General features: G+C 29.4%; 2 protein-coding genes across 2 annotated transcripts in view; one reads left to right on the top strand and one right to left on the bottom strand.

The window, feature by feature from the left end:
- LOC142329753 (protein AAR2 homolog) overlaps nucleotides 1-14633 on the bottom strand; it is a 36966-nt gene extending 22333 nt beyond the window's left edge. The window contains exons 1-2 of the mRNA XM_075374506.1: nucleotides 14200-14633; nucleotides 10009-10124 (exon numbers count right to left, since the gene is read on the bottom strand). Coding sequence (XP_075230621.1) covers nucleotides 10009-10124; nucleotides 14200-14384 — 301 coding nt within the window. The 5' untranslated portion in view covers nucleotides 14385-14633. The remainder of the gene's footprint in view (nucleotides 1-10008; nucleotides 10125-14199) is intronic.
- Nucleotides 14634-14794: 161 nt separating this feature from the next.
- The window catches only part of drn (zinc finger AN1-type doctor no), a 150260-nt gene continuing 142048 nt past the window's right edge, over nucleotides 14795-23006 (top strand). The window contains exon 1 of the mRNA XM_075374508.1: nucleotides 14795-14881. The gene's annotated coding sequence lies outside the window, so the exon portion shown is untranslated. The remainder of the gene's footprint in view (nucleotides 14882-23006) is intronic.

Below are 23006 nucleotides of genomic sequence, written 5' to 3'. Positions count from 1 at the left end.
GACGATTGAAGTGATGATACAATTTAAGTTATTATTCCACCAAATGGTCCAGGCTGTTAAAACCAAGCTATCTTTGCCATGTTTTTATAATTAATTAAAGGGAAAAAACTAATTGAGGAATGATGAAGTAATTTTCATTTATCAGATTTTGTTAATAAACAAAACTTAAGTTAAAAGTCTCCAAACAAAAAACCTGGTACTTCATGCAAATCACAATTTCATATTTACAGTATGGTGCACAATTTCCTGTAGATTTATTGAGCTGCAAGTTTTTAAAAAGGTTAGAGAAAGGGCTGAAGCCATCACTAGAATAAATTATGTTCACTTATTAGATATTATTTATGTTCAACTTCCTTTTTAGTTCTTGTTTATCCAGTAATTTTTTAAGAAGCTACAAGTAATGTCATACAGTGTCCTAGACTGTATTGCAGAATTTTTTTTCTTAATCATGTTTTCTCCAGATATGGGAACATGGTGTGGCTGGCCAGGTAACTGACCTTTCACCATAATTTTTTTTTTCTATGGAGGTGATTGTAAACTCAAGTATTAAGGAACTGATACATTGAATTACACTAAAAATCAATCTTTTACTACAAATTAATTTAAAGAGTAATTAAAAATAAGTCTTTAGTTTCATTAGTTTATACATAGACTTTTTTGTATTTTTAAATAACAAATAACCAAAAGCACAGGATGGGGCCCTCCAACCCTGCCATTTAACTGTCCCTGCCCATATTGTTACAGTTCTGCATTTTTTCTTTTGCTTAGATTAGTTTAAATTCATTTAGTAAATAAATACCTCTTGATCTTATATTTGTTCCTGATGTTTTAAGGTTTTTGTGATTTTAAAAAAATTTAGTTTCTTGATATTTTTTAAACTTTTTCCAGTTCTAAATTTTATTCAAGTACTTCTTTCTTGTAGTTTGTTTTTAAGTTCTATTTTTTTTTCTGAAAAAGTCTTTCACAGTTTTCTTCTTAGGAGTCTACCTTAACTGGTAAAGTAGATTTAGACTTATTATGGTAAGCTTTGTTAGATGGTAGCTTGTTAAGTTTAAGTTTGAAGAAAAATTCAAAAGATATACTACCAGAATTCTCATTAGAAGTGAATTTGAAATACAATAGACAGTTTGTTATGTTACAGTAAAGCTTTGTTAAATTTTTTTTTTGTATATTATTTAAATTTAATTTATGAACAGTAAACAACCAACATCTAACACATACACATAACATAACACATAAGAAAAAACCAACTTTGTCCATAAATAACACATGAAAATCTATAACCGCCATTAAATAAACAGATAATTTCTTTTATCGGTAAACAAAAGGAAAGACACAGCAGCAAGGAACATTTGTCCAGGTTCTGCGATTAGTAGGGAGATAATAATAAACTGCCGCTACTCTTGCATTCCGTTCCACTTGTATATGTACCATTGCTCGAATCAAAGCTGCACCATAAATCTTCAAAAGGTTTTTGTGAAAAAAGCAGATAAATGTAAATAAGAATAATAAGATTTACTTACAAAGAACCTTTTACAAAAAAATAATAAGAATTACTTCAAAAGATTGAATATAAAAAGGTAGATAATTTTATAAGCAAATTACTAGTAAACATAAAATTTAAATTATAAAAAGTCGTGATACTTAAAATAATTACATATAAGTAATTTAAACTGAATAAATATTAATTACAAATAGATAAACACAAAATTTTCATTATCACCCACGTCTGGAAGCAGTGTCAGGTCATCATCATTATTCTATATTAATCATATTCTGTTCCATCCATGGCATTTGTGATGCTGCATTTTTTAAAAGAGCAAGGTATTATTTCACTCGAGATTTTATTCCTAGCAAGAGAAACCCATAAGAATTTTTATTATATTTTTCTGGAAGCAGTTAGAGGATGGTTGCTGCAAGTAATCAGCGTTTGCATTCTTTTCTTACGTGGTCTTTGAAAGGCTTCATAATAAAAACATTGAGTGGGTGGCCATACCGCCTGGGATTATCACAATTCTCTTCCTTTAATTAATTTTTCATTGATTCCATTAAATCTCCTTTAAATACATCCATTACAAGCTTAGGTTTTCAAAGAGTGCCTGGTCTTCTGTTCCACACTACGGTTTTCCATTATTTCTACATTTTTTTTAGTCAACTAACCATTATTGAGAAATCTAATGTTTTTGGGCATTAATTTTCCTATTTAATATTAAGAATGGCAGCAATTTCTGGCTGTCTACCATAATACATAGCATTACAGTGACACATTTTTCATATCCTGTACTATTTTAACTTTTTTTCACCCTTAGAAGTTATTGTATAGCATATCAAAGTAAAGATGGATTTCAGTATTTCCAGTAATCTTAAATTCATATACGTGTTTTGCAAGAAATCCAGTGATACGTCGCTGAAACTAGAGGAGCTAATCTTCAAAATCTGCAGGAAGTATCTGGCAGATCTTTTTTCTTGCTCCAGCCTCGTGATACATAAAAATCAATTCTAAATTTATCAATTTCCATTTTAGGTGGACCAGGAGTCCCCAGTCGACTATCTCCAAATTTCATCAAATTTTGCGTGGACATTCACTGTGATCTTCACTGTACTCTAAATCCGCTATTGCTGATTTTCTGAGGTCTCTTTAAAAAAGGGTACTTACTGGTAGTTTACGCATATATTCAAAAAATTTGAACTTTGACATGTAATTCTGAAGGCAATAATAAAGCTATGGGTTTGAGTTTTAATACTTTCAGTTAATATTTTATGCTGAATACAAATATGTTTTTCGCAAGTTTCCTTTAGCACCTGGTTTTGAGATATAGCAGAAACTGAAATTCATCTAAAAAGTTAATGTTACATTTTGAAAATCAAAGTTTGAGCTTATATAATTCTTTATTTAGTAGTTTAATTGGAATGACACTTTGTAACCTGAAAAAGGGCATAATTGTGTGTAACATCCTAAAGTTTCAAAATAACTGGAGGCTTATGTCAGAAGATGTTCATCATCAAATTTAGTCAAAAAATGTTTAGCTCAATTTTTGACTTACCTATGAAAGCTTATATCTCAGGTATACCTTCTTAGATTCTGTTAGTTTTGTAATAATTACAAATTGCAACTTTTAAACTACAAAATCCAGGCAGTTTGTTTTTTGACCCACAGTTTATAAGCGACAAAAAATAATTGAAAGATAATGCATCTTTCACACAAGGAGCATGTTTTCTGTAATGTTTATGGATTAAATGAATACTCTGTAGTAAAAAGCAATTTTTTTTAATAAGTAATATCATCTGTTTTGCTGCCTATTAATATAAAGTTGTTAACTGTATTAGCTGTACCTTGCCTCCTATTGAATACAGAAGAGACAGTTTCAACTAATTATATCTGTTATGGCAAGCACATTTTTAAAAAATATTACACATGCACAAAAATACTAAAATCATAAACAAAATGAAATACAGTCGTAGTAGTAATAACGGGGTGCAACAAAGTATTACAATATTACAGAACACAGTAGCTTCAAAATAAAATAACAATATCTAAAGTAGTCACATAACATTTCAGCACAGTACTTTTAATTCCACTTCAGCTTAAACTGTTTCTCAATCATAGACTGGATGTATTCTGGATACATATACTGTCATCCTGATGATGTTATTGGTGCTTCAAGAGAAGTAAAAATGTGCTGTTCTGGAATACAGCAAGTGTGTTTTCTAGGGGGTCAATGATAAGAACGAGTTGCAACATGAGGGTGCATAAAAATAATGACATCATGTTTTTCAAAAATTATATCACATATATTTCCAATCCACCAAGTATTGTCATACATGCAAGCCAAATATTGGCCTGATTGCAAGCTGGTAAGTGTTATGCCTTGAGTAGATTTATTATTTTCGTAAACATCTGCTTCAAATACTGAAGTATCATTTGAAACTCTACTGACTTGGATTTTAGATTCACTAACTGGCTTAAACTCATGGTTCTCTCTTGTTCCAGCAATTGTGTGACCACTACTAAACTGACTTTCCTGTTCAGGTCGGATTACCTCAACTTCTTCTCTTGGAATAAAAAAGAACCTGATTCCTGGTATATTTTCTTTATAAAATTCAAATAAGTCTCTTGGTGTCAATATCTGGCCTTTTCTATAGGCCGCTGAAGACTAGCACGTGTTGCTAATTGCTTTGTAGTATCTCCAATTCCATCACAAGATGATTTTCCATGGCTAGTTCCATTCAGCTGTTATCCCAAAGTCTTCTTCATAGTGGCACAAATTGATAAATTTCTTTAAATTTTGTATTGAGTAGTTATTTCAATCACTTCTTCAGATATTTGATCAGTTCAGTCAAAAATATATGAACAGCAATGATAACATGGTGCAGACAATCACTGACCATGCAAATGTTAAGATTCTGAAGCTTGTTTTTATTTGCAATTAACCATAAAAGAATGCAGCATAGCTTGGCTGTTTTCCCTATGGATTGTGCAAGATGTAACCTTTACAACATCTTGCACAACAAACGAATAGTTCTCGACAAAATCCATCAGGATAATGGTATGATTATCATTTAAATTTTCCTTCAGTTGGTTCAAATACGAATTTTGATGTTTTGAAACAAAATGGTAGCTGGTCAGGCAAAAAACCTTTAAGGAAAGCTCTTCAATAAAATGTTCCATAGTCGCCTGTTTGCGTCTCCCAATATGTCTGTCTATATGAATTCACTGCTTATATTCTATTAGTTCATCCAAGTCATAATCTTTAAGCTCATCTAATAAATAAGACTCCAATCCAGTTTTTCCAGGAGACTGTTCACAATATTGTAGCATGCAATCGTTAGATTCTAAGCTGCAGACAGTTTTCTCAATCTATAACTTGTAGTCATCCTTGATTGATGTTGCAGCTATTATGAGCTTAACATTTTGATGAGTGATACAAACACAAACTGAATGTGTGCCAGCAGCACCAACTGTAATGCACCACTTTGGCCCAAGTTCACAAAATTTGGAGAAGCCAATTTCATGGCCATAATGTGTAAAGTAAGCTATGAACATCTCTTTTAAATTGCACAAAAGTAGACGTTTCTTCATGTGGACTTTATCACCATTGATCCTAACTGAAACAAAATCTTTCTTTCCTGAACAGATTCAGGAAAATTCATCATCTTCAAAAAATTTGAGTTCCTGTTGTCTAATACATCCTTCAGTTTTTTCCTCCTTTTCTTCTGTCACCAAAATACCAACTTCAAATTTAAGCTTCCTACCCTGCTTCACCACTCGCATTGAAACGAGAAATTCATCAGCTGTTTTTTCAATACTCTAGCATTGACATTGGGTATCAATGTCAAAATCTAAACTTGTGGACGAGCTGAGATCAAAGGTTTAGCTTTGAGCTTTTCAATCAGAATATCCAGATCTTTACATCCTAGACACTGTTTACTCTTTAATGTTTGAATTGCATCAGTAACACTCATACCAGCAGCAGCTGCTGCTGCAGTAGCAATAGCATCTTGTGCTCTTCTTACCTTCTGCTTCAGGCAGCCTTTTGAATCCTGTTTGTTAACATATTTAAGCTTCAAAGGAGAGATTCCAAGTGGTGACAACGAGGGATCCATTTTCCAGAAGCTTCTAGCATTTCCACAGCACCAGATTCTGATTCTGATCATCCTTTAGCTGAATCCCTCTGAGCCAATTCTTGCCTACGTCGTGGGCATAACTTTTGACCAGCTTGAAGTCATAATTTGTTAAAGCTTTTTAATCAGTCAGAAGACTAAATTACAATAGGCCACAATCCTTTTCTAGCTTTGTGTAACTCTTTTCCAAATGGATTACAGCAGTCCTTCCTGTAGATATTCAAACTTGGTCAGCAAAACAGCTTTATGATAGGAACATATGACAGCATCTTCATTAAAGCTAATTCCAGATCACTGCTGTAAAAGTTCTCTGTCCATTGCTGATAGTTCTTTCACAGGCAACAAAAAAGCTTTTTCATAATTGAATGTTAAAAACTTGTGGCATTCAGAGCTACCAGGCTTGCCAAAATGGCAGGGGCCAAGAACTTCACTCATTTTAAAACAATTCAAAAAAAATTTGGAGATAACAATAGATTTCACAACTGATTATAAAAGTTATTCATTAACAACTATGCTAATTCACAAAACATTGCTTATACACTCTTTCTTCAAAATTCAATGTTCTAGAAGAAATGGAATTTTCCAGAATATTACAGAACTTTCTATAATGTTCTATGGAATGGAGTTTTCCAGAACATTTCTAAAACATTTTACATAATGGATTTTTTCAGATCAGCCTAGAAAGTTCTACAATAGTCAAAAATTTTCTGGACCACTGCAAATTTTTTTCAAGTTATTGCAAATTTTAGAACGTTATTTAAAAAATCGAATAATATTTTGAAACACTGAATGTTTTTCCACATCAGCTGTTTTAATTAACTTGAAATGTCTACAGATTACAAATCTATCACATGAAAAAGATTAATTATCTTTGAAAAGTTTTCTTACATACTATAATACACAGGTCAAAAAACAAAATGCATGATTATGTTGTTTAAAAGCTGTCCCTTGAACCTATTATAAAACTAACAAAATCTGGGAAGGTATACCTGAGAAATAAGCCGTCGAAGATGGGCCAAAAATCAATGATGAAAAATTTTTTACCAAATTTGGTGATGGATTTCTCCTGACATAAGATTCCAATTGCTTTGAAAATGCAGGAGCCTACACATAATTATTCTTTTCAAATTACAAAGTCTCATTCTGATTAAAAAATAAGATAAGAACATGTATAACCTCAAACCTAGACTTCCAAAATGTTGTGACAAATTTTTGCCTGAATTTCAGCTGCTATATCTCAAAACCAGGTTTCAAAAGAAACTTGTGACTAATATATTTGGATGTAGCAAAAAAAAGTTAACCAACAGTACCAAAATTTGAATCTGTATCCTTAATATTGTGATCAAAATTGTTAGTCAAAGATAACAATTTTTACTTGTGTCCACAAACTATAAGTAAGTAGCCCCATTCTCAAGAGGCCACAAAAAAATCAGCCTTAGCAGATAAAGAGTTTCAATTTGGTAAAATGGCATTTCAGACCATGGGGAACCTCCACCAAAAATTTGATGATATTTGGAGATGGTCAACTGGGATGATTTTCAAAACTAGACCACTTGACATGGAATGAAACCAATGGCTTCTGTGAATTTTTGTAAACAATATCATCATTTGTTTTTTAGGTAATTTATCACTTAATGCTATTTTCCTCACTGTTCAGTACTATTTTTTTAAAATTCTTTTATTAATAAAATAAATCTATTTGTTTAATAACATATATACTGCATAAGCCATTGTCAGTTATCTGTTTTACATATATTCCAGTCTTTGTCTTTCTAATTTTTATCCCATACAGGTGCTGTCCATAAAGAAAGCACTTTATTTACATGGCTGTTAGGTAATTCACAATTTTTTTCATTAATTTGTAAAATGCACTGTAATGATAAAAGCAAAGCAGGCTAAAGTCTACCGTCAACCAGAAACTAAACATATCCAAACAGCAGACATATTTTCCAGTTCAAATTCTGTACACTACAATCAAAGATTTTTGCTACATGATTTTTATATCAGAATATCAACGAATGAATAGGTTGGATTCAACTACTATAATGTTCTGTGTTATTACAGGTCTATCCAAAAAAGAAAAAAATTATATTTTAACTGGAATTGAGTATTCATACACAATATCTGTAAATTAGATTAAATTTTCATATCAGCCTGAGACAAGACAAAGATAAAATGCAACTGGGATTACAGTATTAGTGATAAAATAAACTAGAAATATTTTATCACATCCAAACTTAGTACTGTTCTATTTTACCTGTAAGATTAAACCAACTGACTACAACATAAAAAGTATAGTGTATGACTATTAAAAACCTAGATTAATAAGGGAAATATTGTACCATTTGTTTAATTATATTTTTATGTTCATGCCTTTGAAGTACCCATCTTCTCCCAACCACTCCTCTAACACACAAAAGTCCATTAAAAATATTTTTGTTAAAGTTCCTTCATTTAGTCTGTCATTTTTGCCTTTCCCTCTTTATCACAATGAATAAATTTTTGTATACTTTTGAGTTCTATAGTTTGATACAAAGTTTTTCTGTTTGACATGAGTAATCTCAAAATTACAGAACTTAAAATAATTTCTTCATTTATAGCTTTATAGGTTATAGCTTATAGCTTTATATTTTCTGGTTGTTGTACGTTATGAAGCAGTTATGTTCTCCTTTGTATAATTATCTGATTTACCCTCCTTTTGAAACCCTTCCATTAAATACAATTAATAACGTATATATAGGTTTCAAAATCTAGTTGTGAAGTAACCATTCATAATCATGAAACTGAAATCTGACTATTCAAAACTAGAAGTGTAACAACTAGGATTAGAAAAATTGCAAACTCATGTTATCCCCTCATAATCTAACCAATTTACATGAAATAAAACTGAAATATTGTGATATTCAAAACATTTTTTTTTTAATTTTACCTTCAGAAAGAAGTTAAGAAGCATAATGTTGTCCAAGAAGTTTGGACCCCTGTTTGGATGTTCAAGGACATCTAGTGCCCTTACCTCCCTCAGTCTACAAAACTTGAGATTATGTAATATAGCTGTGATATTCAACCTTTATTTTCAAAACACATTATTTTTAAAAAGACATAAAAAACCTTAATGATGTTAAAGAGATCAGAGATCACTTCCCATGCCAAGCTTACAGATAATTAAAACTGAGAGACTGCGTTAAAATTATTCTTTATCAAACTTCTGTTTTTAGGAGCAAGTAACAAATTTAATGCTATGGACTCTCTTTGGACCAAAACAAATTCAACTATTAAATACCTCATAGATATCGCATCTAGCATATAATCAATAATTTTTTAAAATATATACTAGCCAGTCGCGGCTTGCATTGTTCACCTGACCATCTAGCCAGGGGACAGCGCTTATTCCAGGGCCACAGAACTTACTTGGCTCACCATTATCATCTTACGGGGGCCCCACCTCAAAGGGGGCTTGGATCACCATTACCATCTAACCACAGGACTCTGCCTCCTGGACCCCCGTAATGTTCATTACCTCATGGTTATGAGAATAGTAATAATAAATAACAATTAAAAGTATTAGGCTTTACAGAAACCTGAAAAAGAAACTAAATTACAGAAGAGTAGTAACTATGATAATTAAAGTACAAACACCTTTGATGACAAAAAATAATAACTTATTTCTTTTGCCTTGATGACAGAAATATAACAATGAAGTAAAAGAATTTAACTTTTTTTTCTTTAATTAATATCTTTAATTCACAACTTCACCCTGAAGGGAACTAGGGCCTCAATCTTTGACTTAAATCTTTCCCTGGGATAACATGAATGTTCCCTGCAAATTTGATAACAATCGGTCGGTTGGTTCTTGCACGATGCCGTTACAAATAACAAACCCATAGACAGACAAACTTTTGGCTTTATATATAAAACACACACACACACACAAATTTAAACTTTTATGTATAAATTCCTCATAATAGTCTTAATTTTAAAAAAAACCTCATGCAAACAACAAGATTTGTATTCCATTTTGTATCATTTCTGTTTATTTTTTGTTCATCAAGTAACAGCAGAACTGATTACAAAAAAACTTCCATAGAGAGTTAATCTTAACCATTAAAGAAAAAATGTAATCTTTCTTTTAAGATGAAATATTAACAGGATGGCATTTTAACAGCCAACAATCAAATGACCTTTCTCGGACTAATAAAAATTAATATTTGTATTTTGTATCTATTATTTTCTTTTAATTCAATTTCATGTTGATAAAATATACAACTTACTGCTTCTATAAATATGTATAGCAGTATGTGGCCAACATTTGAATGAAGCCAGGTATTACAAATTTTATACATACAGTTTTTTTTTCAAAACAAGAATTTATTAACTAATGCTACATACCTTCTGTACTTATGTCTTCCAACTCAGTATCCCATTTTTTAACCAAAAATGACTTTTTCTCAAAGTTATGCATAAATCCAATTCTTGGAGCCAAATCTCCATGCTCATTTGATGCACTAGAAGAAAAAAAATAAAAATGTTTAAAACACACTGTTTTAGATTATATGCATTAACCATTATAATGGTGTCCTAAATACAGAATGAATCACAAGATAAATTTAAATGTAACCTACCTTTAACCTATAATTATGAGTTCTTTTAAGGAGTAAAAAAATCATTTTTCAGTAAGAAAAAAAAAGGTTAAAAAATGTTTTAATATTAAAGGTTGTAATGATATATAATTATTCTTTCCTCACCTTGGGCCCAACACAAGATAACTTACATTCAAATAATGTTCTTCTATGGATTTCCATATACTTACTTTACTAACAATAGTTTTTGTAAAGTTTTCTCCATAAACATTCCTTTATATCAGTGACATCCTTAAGATCTTTTAAAATTTGATAGTCTAAAATACAGCATAGCTTTGTATATAAATAATGAAAGGTTCATTATCAATTGTGGATTTTAAAAGGTAGCTTAAATTTCATCATGGTTTTTATTATTACCATCTAGATTTCTTCTGAAAGTTTACTATTATTTTTTAAAAGCCTTTTAACTTTTTTTTAAATTATACAAATTCCAAGAATTTTTTACAATTTTCATTTTATTATTATAATTCTTAAGAGGAAAAAAGATTTGTAACTAATGTATAAGGTGATTCTAATCTATCAAAATGTAATGATAACAACACTGCATGCTATCAAATTTTTTTTAAAGATACTGCTATATATTTAATAGAATTTCAACCAGCAGCCTGATCAGAAGAATGACACTAAAGGAAAATGATCTTTCAGTATAAAACATAATGTAACTAGTATAAAACCAAATAAAAAACAAGTACACATTTTTAAAACATCAAGAAGAAAGTAATTCAAAAAAGCACAAAAACTTAATGCATCCACAGAATTAACCCATACATAAAAAGGTGTTTAACTGATAAAATTTCATTTAACTTAAGTAAAAAGAGAAAAAAATATGGAAATCTTTTGTCTAGATTTAGTTTGAAAAATCAGAAGTTTTGGGCTAAGGTCAGTTTTTAGGTCAGAACAATTACAAAATCAAAAGGACTCAACATTTATAGTTTTAATTTTGTATTTTATTTAATATTTGAAATGTTATATAAAATAGGAACTAATAATATTAAATACATAATTATATTTAATAACAATGTAAAACTATTTATATAAAACCAAAACTAGTTTTTTAATACAATTTTCAAAATTATTGATTTTTTAATTTATATTAACATTTAGTAAAATAGATGAAATGTTCTATTGAATGAAATTGGACAATTTCAATGAAATAAACAATTCTAAAAATAATATAAATTCTTTCATGATTAAATTCTATCAATTTTTAAATGTATGAACAAATTATTTACTGGTATATTTAAGAATTTAAATTATTTAAATATACAATATACATTTTTAAATAATATCCTTCTCTGGACACTAACTCTGTTACATTGTTTATCCATTATGCTTTTCAGCAATTTCATAGAAACTTTATCAACTTTTAGCAGTATTTAACTTTTGAATTGTATGGGGGTGCTGATTAATTAGCAGAGTTTTATAATATCGTCCGAAGAAAAAATATATACTGGAAGGTTGGTCACTCAACCTTTATGACCAAATGATGTATCTATGTACTTTAGGAAATAACTTGATGAGGAAAAAGTTGTAAAATTGCCTTACATACAAATATTGCTTTTACCTTCATCTTTTCGAAACAAATATTTATTTTAGATGAAAAATGAATTTAAGAACTAAAAATGTATCTTGCTTAATGCCGTTGGTAATAGTGTTTACCTAGTGTTTATATTTATTAATGCAATTTTTGTTAAAAATAACAGTCACTTATTCTTAAAAAATAACAGCCAGCCAAATATGGCGGCAGGTGCAGCCAATCATATCACACACACACACACTCACACACAGTAATAGTGGCAGTAGCTGTGTTGGTTAAGCCGCCGTGCTGTATACCAAATCTTTAAAGCTATGTTTCTCGATAATCAAAAGAGATATAAAAAAAACAAACTTTTTTGTAGAAGATTTAGTTTCAATAATCTTAACAAATCATATACTTGATCAAATAAATTTATTTATATTCTTGATGTTAGGTTACTGATTTCCTTGCAGTTACTTATTTTAATTTCTTTACCAATAAATGAAAAAGATTGGAACAAGTTTCTCACCAATCAAATTAAATACAATTTCACTCACTATTCAACATAAAACATTAAAGTACACAAGTTGAGTATATGATGGTAATGTCAGAAGCCACAAAAATTAACAGTTTTATAGAACATTTCATTACCAGTAATTAGAATAAAAAAACCTCACTTAATAAATACATATACTTATTTTTCCTGTTTAGCCTCTGGTAACTACCGTTTAGATAATTCTTCAGAGGATAAATGAGGATGATATGTATGAGTGTAAATGAAGTGTAGTCTTGTACATTCTCAGTTCGACCATTCCTGATATGTGTGGTTAATTGAAACCCAACAACCAAAGAACACCGGTATCCACGATCTAGTATTCAAATCCATGTAAAAATATCTGGCTTTACTAGGACTTGAACGCTGTAACTCTCGACTTCCAAATCAGCTGATTTGGGAAGACGCGTTAACCACTAGACCAACCCGGTGGGTAATAAATACATATAATTATATTCAAATAAACTCTTTCCTGAGCTAGAGTATACCTCAATTAGTGGTACTGCTATTGTTAATGATACTCATCATAAAGTGGGTACTTATTAATAACATTGGTTTCAAAACAATAATAAATGTCCAACTGACCATTGACTAATCTATTCATAAAATAATATTTTGTTACATAATCAATGCATATTGCATAAAAAAAATTAATATCAGTAGAAAAACAATCTCCTGTTCCTTGTAAATAAATCCTTTATTCTGATGGAATATAATACATTATAAAGATCATTCAAGAATTGGTAGATATGTTATATCATAGATAAAAAAAGAACTTTCCCCAATGAGAAAACCTTCATCAGAGCAGTATTACAAATATGCATACAAGGTGAAAACTACAGTGTACTTACAGAAGAGGGCAGAAAGCTAAAACAAAAATAAATAAATCTTTATTCTGATTGATACTATAAGTACATTACATAGATCATGTCAACATAAGATAAATTATAAGTGATACAGCAAATTATAAGATAAACAATAAATGTGTTTAAAATCCATGTTAATTATATAAATATAAACACATGAAGTAAAGCTAAGGTAAATAATACATTATTTATAAAAGTTATTACAAAATAATTCACTATTTGGATGCTGCTGTTGAAAGTTATTTTGGGCAATTAATTATGTAAATATGTCAAATAATTTGGCAATTATTAAAAATGGCAATGGTAAAATAATAAGGCCCTTTTTTTGTAAGCTGAAATGTTGTGTTAAATTAATGAATAGAACTGTTTTTATATAAAAACAGTTCTATTCTCTGGTTTGATAAAGTTTATATTATTATTTTTTAAGAATAAGTAACCATTCTCTTTAGCAAAGATTGCATATCCATAATTATAAACACAAGGATAAGTTAACATATTTAATTTATCCAGGCTAAATAATTTAATTTAAAAAAAAAACAAATACCCATTTTACTGAAAGGAATGAATATTATTTTTCAGTAAATCGTTTTGCAATTGGAACAGATAATCACACCAATAGAAGGAGGTAAAAAAGTTTTTATGTAAGCTGTTAATTTCTATCAGTAGTTACAGTAACATAATATGTACTGTAAACAATTTTTTTTATTTTTGTAAGAAAGTTAATGAAAACAATTAACTAAATATAAGCATTTTGAAAACATTTTCCTTTATATGAATAAAAAAATTCACTGTTATGAATGCTTAATAATGCAGCAAAATAGATCTGTTCATAAAATAAATGCTACACAGAAAAATTTTCTATTAATTACATTCTAAGTTTATTTCATAATATTAATTCAATAAACTAATAGATTAAAACCTATTTAAACTGAAATGAATTAATATTAGAAAAATTGATGTTAACATGGTCAAAAATTCAAAATGAAAAATCGGAAATAAACTTACTTAAAATAAACAAAATGTAGTCCTGGTGGTATCATTTTAACACCTCTAAACTTTTCTCCAACAGTCCATGATTTTAGATCTATACCAAATTCTGTACCAGCAGGTACACCTAAAAACACAAATGTTCCCCCTTCAACCAGCAATCTCTTAGCCAAATCTTGATCCATTTCTATTCCTTCGGACATTATGAAGATAATTACCAGTTCTAATTTCTAATAGGGGTAGTTGTTGGGTATATAAAACCTACTTGAACTGTAAGTCCAAATTAAATGTATTACGTCTTGAACGAAACGAAATATGAACATTCATATACTAGAAACAGATAGTGGCAACTAAAATGATTAATAAACTAACAAAATTACTAAAGTGTTCCTAAAAAAATCACTGAGCTTCTTAAAATTGTGCTATTCGTATGATTAGCAATAAAAACATTTTGATCAGTAATAAAAAACTAATTGTGCCACTACTCTTACACTGCAACAAGCATTTAAAAAATGTTTAAAATATTATTTTGTGAGACAAAATATTATAAAAGTGTTAAGTACATCACACGTTTACTGTTTGAGGTTATAAACGTGTGTTTACATCTTTAACTGTGTATAAGGTTATGTCATTTGTGAACGTAAGTCAAGGAGTGTTACCCGAGTGAATTTAAGTCGTTTTTATACCGATTACTGAAGAGGTAATTTTAATATAAATGTTATTTTGTATGTTTTATTATTTGTTGTTAAATGGTGTTAGTATTATTTTATTTCGTTTCATAATTGATATGATATTATAGACTACCAAGGACGATGGAGGTATGGAGAATTGTGATAATAGAACGCCTGATTATTATTGATAATTAGGGTTTTTATGAATTAAAAGAGAAAGTATTTTATTTTCACTGACTGGCAGTAACCTATATTTGATCATGTGAATTATTTCTATAAAGTTTATTTTTTCAAGTAGTTCAGTGATAATTATCCCTAATGATAATTTCATTTCAAGAGCTTAAACTCTTCATTTGTTAGTAGTGAAATTACTTTTGTATAACTTCAGTTTTATTCTTTTAATATTATTAATTAGACTATGTAAAATGTAAACTTTTTAAGGGTGTAAGCAGTGTAACAATGCAATATTACTTATATGGATAAAAAATTAGATTTCAAAAGTTGTACGTTAGGAAAACATTATTATTGGTAAAACGTCACTGAAAATATGTTGTTATCTTCTGTCTAGCTTACTGTTGTACTATATTAAATGGCAATAAATTCCTTGTCATTTTATATGCTTTTTTTATTTAAAAGGAAAAATGTCTATTTATCTACCCTCACTAAAGTTCCACTTACCTTTTCAGTGAGAATACATTCCAGCAAAAGTTTTTTTGTTTAAAAAACAGGTTTACTTACAGAGAAGCATCCCTCCTAGGAAGTGGTTTCTAGAAAGATTGTTTCAAATTATATGTTTATTTCATTTTAATCTTCTAAAACATTTTACAAAAATTTTACTTTTCGCATAATTATCAGAAAACCCGTTTTTCATAAGGGGCCAGGTCCACTGTTCAGATATTTATTCGTCTTAATTTTCCTATGAAACCTTCGTTTTTTTTACTTATAAATAATTATTCTACTTTCTTGTTGCTGTTTTTTACTGTTGTATTACTGTGACAAAATATATTTATTATTTTTAATTTAGCAATTCCTTCTTTATTAAATTTTTAATTATTTTCATAAAGATTGGATAATACAAACTGTACAGTTACTTCTAAGACAAAGCTGTTTAAATCATTTTCTTGTGACAGTTGCCGTGTATGCCAGCTTAACAAGTGCGTAACATTTAATTTCATATCTGTTTTACAAATATCATTTCATTTACAGCATAATGAAATTTTTTTTATTAATACACTAATTTCTTATTCAGGTTATTAAAACAAATATATCAGCCTTTTTAATTAACCATTTCTGTCTGAAAATTTTATTACTTGCAAAATAGTCTATAATTAAAAATACCCAATTATGTGAGGATAATGGGAAAGATGAGGCTTTAGGCGATTGTAGGATACATTTTTAAGTTACATTTACAATTAAAATTTTAAATAAGTTTATGTTTTACTCAAAAAATAAAATCAAGGCAAATTGGAGCAAAAGAAAGTGATACTTATCCTTATTTTTTATTTTTAGTAATGAAATGAGATGTGCAGCATAACAGAAAACTAATTAAGAAATAAAATAACATCAACCTTAGTTTTCAATGACTTTCAAGGGCCACAGTTATCAGCAAATGTATAATGTGTCTATTATTAAATGAATATGTGCTTTAGTCTGATTGTTAGACAATAATTCATATTAAAAATCACATCAGGAATGAGGCTATCCACAGTTAAAAAAATATATTATCTTTAGTAACTAGTAGTTTCCCTGGAGGATCAAAGTTAACTGAAATAAAATCTTCATCAGAATTCTCTCATAAAATGCACAATTTATAATAAAATAACAAATATAACTAATTGACATCCACCTTAGTAATATAACGTATAAACAATTGAAATAATAGTAAATTCAATACTTGAAGGTGCTAAATAAATAGAATAATTTAAAAAATAAGTAATAGTTCAAAAGGTATTAATGAAAAATTATTTGAACTCATATTCAATTTATTATTCAATTACTTTTCATTTTTCATTCAAGATTCATTTTTTTAAAATTAGTACTGCTTAAAAACTCATCAACAGAGTATCATTGTTTCTATTAAAGGAAATAATTAATTTTACTTTAGATGGATGGGTAATTTATTAAAAATGATGGCAGAAGCATAATATGGACCATCCTGGTAAGCCAAAGTATTTTGCTGAACTACATGATAATTTGTTGTCTGGTTTATTAGAAGTACATATTGTAAATTTTTTTGTAACAATATATGATTTTTGTTTTCGGCAAAGGTTGCACATTCATATGTATAAACATATGGATAAGGCAAAAAGTTGTTAATATTGTTATGAATAATCAATCATTTATTGGTCTAAAGCCAAATGGCTGTTTGGATTACTGCTGTTTGTTATGTTAAAAATTTTCTGTTTGCTTACAATAGTATTTTTACTCGGTTTATTATAAGTATTGTTTAGGTGCACAAATATGCTGGCCTCCGTGGCACGATAAGTAGCATCTTGGCCTTTCATTCGGAGTTCCCGGGTTCAAATCCCAGTCAGGCATGACATTTTTACACACTACAAAAATTTTCATTCATTTCATCCTCTGAAGCAATACCTAACAGTGGTCCAAGAGGTTTAAAAAACAAAAGAGTGCACAAATATGATTATACTATTTTTGATGCGTTCGTCGTTACAGTCAGTGATGAAAATAAAATATTGAAATGATAAACAAAATCAGTTTGATAAATAAAATGTTTTGAGTAAAAAATTTATAATTAACATTCTTCAGTGACTGAAAATGTGACTGAAATTTTTACAGTTTTAAATGATTATCTTGTTTGATTAATGTACACAGGTAATTTTTTCCTAATTTTATTGCTAAGCTCATGATCTTTAATATAACCATAACTAATAATTATAGACTAAAATTTACACTGAGTGTGGCTTGTAAATGTTTTCTGTTTAGTATATTCTTTTTTTAGATACTTTGTTCAAACTTTATAGATTATTTTAGTGCTCCGTGAGTATTTCATTTATTGTATGTTGAAGTTCATATGGTTTTATAAGCTTGAAGCTTATGCATGGGAATATGGAATGGAATTTTTGTAGTGTACAAAAAATGCAGTGCCTGACTACGATTTTAAACCCAGGACCTTTTACATTAAATATCATGGCAATTATTTTACTTTTGAGGTCAGCTATTTACTTTAATGAATACGTTATTTCAGTATATAATTATGTATTTTTTAGACCATGTTACGTATGGATAATTGGGCTACCCATTGGATAATAAAGGAAATAGCTTAGTCTGGATGGATCACAGAAAACTGTAATAAAACTTTATTGGCAGATTGTCAAAAAATATAGTACTAAATATAATTTTACTATTTTATTAAAACCAATTTATGAAAAGATGCTAAATAACTAAAAAAGGTTGATATAAAGAGATAGTAATTTATTAGACATTTATTATGAGAAAGAGATCAAATCATGCCACATTATTTAACTAAATATTTTGATATTTTTTGCAGTTGTAATCTAATAATTGCATAATTAATATTTAAAAACCCTATAACGTATTTAAAATTAAATGCACCCTACTGCTTTGACTATTCCTTGGTTTCAGGTTTGATAATGACGTAATAATCATGATCTGTCAGTTGTTATCAAATGACAAAAATCCCCAAAACATGCTTAGAAGTGTTTACTTGTTTATTAACAGTCAAAGCAGTAGGCTGCAGGCATGAAAGAAGGCTTGATCCAAAAAAGGTAAAAACCATCCCTTCAGCAGGAACAGTGATTGCCACTGTTTTTTAAAGTACTTTTGACACATAATCTTCACTGACGTTTTTAGGAAGGGTTAAATGTCAACTGGACAATATTATGCATGCTTGCTGGGTTATCTAAATGAAGTAAGAAAAAACTACTGTATTTGATGGTGAGCTGGTGAAGCACCAGCTCTATTCTACAATTTTGACTGCTACATTTTTCAAATTATGCTACAGAATTCTCCCTCTCCTACTCACTTGCTTTAGCACCTTTAGACTATCTGCGGATAAAAATTGCCTGTAAAATGCTAATAAAAATCACTTGCTAAAATCTATTAATAATAAATTGTTATCTAAAAGCAAAAATATGTATTTATCTACCCTCTCTGAAGTTCCACCTTCTTTTACAGTGAGGAAATTAGGTTGAGTTATTAGTCTGCCTTGAAAAGAATAAAACAAATGAGAATTTGGATAAAAAAAAGAGTAAAAAATTTTTTTCTCATAGCCATCAACAATTGTTGAATATGTAGCAGATTTTTTTTAAGGAGGATTGTTGGATTTGAGCAGGTCAAACCTACATCCACAAAACTGATAATGGGGAAGAGAGATTAGGATGTAAGAAAGAGTTGATTTTGAGTAAATATGATTTACTCTCTGAGGAACCACAATACAAACCCCATTCAGAGGAAAACTCAGGCCCCTTCTAGGCAGTAGAGTTCCATCACATCTGCACCCTCAGAAGGTTGGAGTATTTTTACAAAGATAATAGCAGGATAATTTTACATTAGCAGTTTAAATATATGTGTAACAGAAAATTACATATCTGAGAATAAGTTACAGTATTTGTGAACGGATAACCTCACTTCCATGGAATTGTGTGGCATGAGATGTAGATCAGCTGAACTATTAACATTCAGTCAGGCTTTTGCTGAAGGTCAGAAAGTTACAAATCATGTAACTTTTTACATTAGTTAGTTAATGAAAGAAATTTTCATTTTTCTATCTCTTTTGTTTTAATGCTTATTTGTCTACTTTTTAAGTCTAAGCTGATCTCATATAAGTGCATTTGGTTATATTTTTATATTGTTTACATTCAAATAAAACCAATGAATCAAAATTGTTATCTGCTATCCAGTTAAAAATTTTGGTGTACTCTTATGTTGGTAAAGGGAAATACATCTGTAGGCAGGTATTAATTGTAAAATTTTCACATTGATCTCATGTTACCAAACTAGATTTATTAGTTTTATTTGTATCAGTGAATGATGATCTTCATAAAATAGCTTAAAGATCTTCAATTTTAAAGTTAATTGTAAACCTAAAAAGAAGAGATTAGTTATCAATGTTGTAATCAGTTTAAAAACTTTGATGGCGTGTAAATATGTGATAGAAAAATCCAATCTTTTTGTTTATTTTGAGATAATCACTGAAATTTCTGAATTTAAAATTTAAAACTGGTTTTCTTTACTTTTTCTGGATGTAGGTGGAAGAGTTTTGCATGTATTCTTATGATTGTCAGTTTATTAGAAGTTTGGAAATTTTTAGGATGTGAAAAATGCCTAATCTGCTCAGGATGATTTGAATCCAGATTGTTTCAGTTGAAAGGCAGAGATCCCATCGCTTCGCCATATAGATCTGCAAACGGGGATATATTATATAAATATCACTTTCCACATTGCAATACAAAATGATAAACTTTCAATAAAAATTATAACATTTTTCTATATATTTTGTAAACCCTCAGTGTATTTTGTAATATTGAGTATTGACCTTAATACTGATCATTTAAAGGGCTATTTTGGGTTCTAAATATCTTGATCTCATTCTATATAAACAGATTTGAAAGCTATGGACCCTGCTGCCTAAATTAAAAATTGCATGTTTTTAAACAATAACATTTCCACTCGTTCTACACTATTTACGCTCTTTCCTTGTCATTTTTTTACCTTTTTTTCCTCCCAGGAAACACTATTGGGATCCATACAGTTCTTGGGTTTATACGTGACTTTGTTACCTCTCCTGAGGTTGCAAGTTTAGCAGAATATTGGTTATACTATCCGCAGACAAAAGCCAGGATTACACAATGTAGTAGTTGTAATTTAAAAAAAAGAAAATAATGGTATGGTGAAAGCAGAAATGTGTGTAATTATCAGTTACATGGTATGTACTCAGTTGCCATAACATCTGCAGTAGAGACAGAGAAAATGTTTTATCTCTTATTTTCTTTTAGGTAAAAGGAAAATATTTTTTTTGGCATATGTATGGATTGGAGAATATAGAATTGAGAGTATCAAGAATAATTCATGTGGGGACAACCTTACATGAGGAGGATTATAAAATATAAAATTTTGTAATAAAACAAGAAACTTTTAATTTATATTAGCATACAAATATTAGTGACGTAAGTATGTGAAAGTAAAAATTAAATAAAATCAAGTAGAGTATAGCAATTTTGAAGATGCTAATTGAAAAATATACAAGTTCACATTTAATTGGACAGATGGAAGAATGTAAAAACCTCAGGACTATTTAATTTAATTAGTAGTGTTTAAAAACTTAATATATTAATGTTTGTTTGTTAATGTAAAAGGAAATGATTAAATTTTAAATAAAGTGGTAAGAAAACTTATAGGTAGTAAATTAATTTATTTAAAGTGACAGTGGGGCCTTAATAATACCCTTCCTTGCAACCCAAGTGATATTCTGTACAGTGCAAAAATATTGTTTTCTGATTTTATGGACTAGATAATATTGTTGTTTTTTTTTTTTTTAAATTGAATGAATTTTTTTATTTTATTTTCAGTAATTCTTTAAATCATATATTGGGTGGTAAAGTATGGTCTGAATTTCTTCTTCTTGATTGAGGATTGGCATTTATAATGATCCCTCATTAACGCTTTTGATTATATTTTTTTATTATGGGAGATCATCAGGTTGGAAACAAATCATTAAATGTTTTACACTGAGAAATATAAACAAAATAAAGTTGCACTACTTTGTTTTTGACATTTAAACCTTTTTCCTTTATTAGAACAACACCCTCAGCATTTATTTTGTATTTACTTGCAAAGCTCTGTGTTCTGTTCCACTTGTGCCGTCGGGTGCTGCGCTGCTACCTAGCGAGGGCTAGGGCTCTCTGACAAGCTTGGTCAGGGGCTTTCTCTGATCACGCAATGCTCTTCGTCATAATACCGCAAGGAGTGGTCATTATGACATAGCGACTTCTATTCATTCGGCGCCCGAATCCTGCAAGAAGCAGTTGTGTTGCAAATTCAGTCCGGATGGACATGTTCAGATAAATGCTTAGTTTGTTAGTATAAATAAAATGTTATTAAGTTCAATTATATGTGTAAAGTTATGTATTAAATGTTCAATTACACATTATCAAAATGCCAGGATGACAAGATATTAAATAACAATTCAATAAGCAACAAGGCGTTGTTTCAATTCATCACCTGTGAAAATACAGTTCAACCTCACTCTAAAATCTACCACAACGTGTTAACGGTTCTTAACTCTCTGTAACAGATTGTTCTTAATATTCTGTAACATTTAAAAATAAAGTTCCCCATGTTCTATGAGTTGTATCAGGAAAATTTTATTGTGATCTCAGAATGTAGCGGTGAAAACGTTTGGTTCAGAAGTGTTTGCTTGAAACCTTATACTTGATTGTTTCCTTACTTGCTAGATGTACAGGTTGGTTTTGCTGTTGAGATTGTTACTTCTTCTCTTTTTACATAAATTTGACACATGACTCATCTTTCAATAAGTTCTGACAGTGCATTTATTCCTTTTTATTATATCATCCAAGGAGTGTCAAGGACATATCCTTTCTTTGACTTTTGTCCACTCCAGTCAATTTTTTTTACCGTACACAAGACTTACAGAAACCAAGTCTGTCATGTCATTTAGTCAGACTCAAAATTTGTGAAAATTCATTTGAAAAATCTTGACATAATCAAATGTAATTTGTTAAGGATGCTCAACTTTTTAAACTATTTCATCAGGCACAAACTTGTGTCACTAGTTCTCTCAGTGTACATTTGTGTACCACTCTTTGAAATGTTTACACCAGTCTCATATATTTGTCTCTAGAAAACATTATGATAAAAGTGACACAGAGATATATGGAATCTGGGTAGGACTACGTTCTTTGCTTGCAAAAAATTAATCTGCCCAGAAAACATCAATTGCAGTATTCATATTTCATTGATTGCTACCTTTTCAGTGATGAACTAAATGGGTAGTGGCAATGATTTTATGGAAACTTGTTTGTTTTAACTAACAAATCATATTTTTGATTATGCTTCATAAAAGGTCATAGTAATAATTGATTATAATTTTACACTAATTATGGCAAATTGATTTTTTGTTTTTATATTTTACATAACAGCTTTTATAAAAAGATT

This window comes from Lycorma delicatula, chromosome 9 (genome assembly GCF_047948215.1).
Source record: "Lycorma delicatula isolate Av1 chromosome 9, ASM4794821v1, whole genome shotgun sequence".
NCBI lineage: Eukaryota > Metazoa > Arthropoda > Insecta > Hemiptera > Fulgoridae > Lycorma > Lycorma delicatula.
Note: the sequence above shows the minus strand (reverse complement) of the source record. Positions and strands in the feature narration are given on the sequence as shown.